Source organism: Galeopterus variegatus, unplaced genomic scaffold (genome assembly GCF_000696425.1).
Source record: "Galeopterus variegatus unplaced genomic scaffold, G_variegatus-3.0.2 Scaffold15869, whole genome shotgun sequence".
NCBI lineage: Eukaryota > Metazoa > Chordata > Mammalia > Dermoptera > Cynocephalidae > Galeopterus > Galeopterus variegatus.
Window position 1 is genome coordinate 3,973 of NW_007741980.1, and position 384 is coordinate 4,356.

The window sequence follows — 384 nt, forward strand, 5'->3', positions numbered from 1 at the left end:
TTCCATGCATTATCTACTGGTAGCATATTAAGAACAATCTTGCCTGTAGTACCTTTTTATTACCACATCCTTCCTAACCAATACAAGAAATCTGATATTTCTTACCTGGAGCAGCAGCAGTGGAAGGGGCAGGACCTCCTGCTGGTGCAGGACCAGCTGCTGGAGCAGGTCCACCAGCCCCTACATTGCAGATGAGGCTCCCAATGTTGACATTGGCCAGGGCCTGCAACACACATGCATAGGTAAAGGCTGAGATAGGTCCTTTTGTTGTACAGCACTCGCCCAACCAGAAATAAGAGCTCCCCTTTCCAACTTAGGGATCAGTTCATAACACTATACTACTCTTCCTTTTCCTACGCTGGAATCACTCTTACATCTTGCCTG

The 384-nt window shown here is 47.1% G+C and overlaps 1 protein-coding gene across 1 annotated transcript in view; it reads right to left on the minus strand.

The window, feature by feature from the left end:
- Window positions 1-35: 35 nt before the first annotated feature.
- LOC103582355 (60S acidic ribosomal protein P1-like) overlaps window positions 36-384 on the minus strand; it is a 2,704-nt gene continuing 2,355 nt past the window's right edge. Inside the window, exon 3 of the mRNA XM_008563974.1 lies at window positions 36-223. Within this exon, the coding sequence (XP_008562196.1) occupies window positions 74-223 (150 nt within the window). The 3' untranslated portion in view covers window positions 36-73. The remainder of the gene's footprint in view (window positions 224-384) is intronic.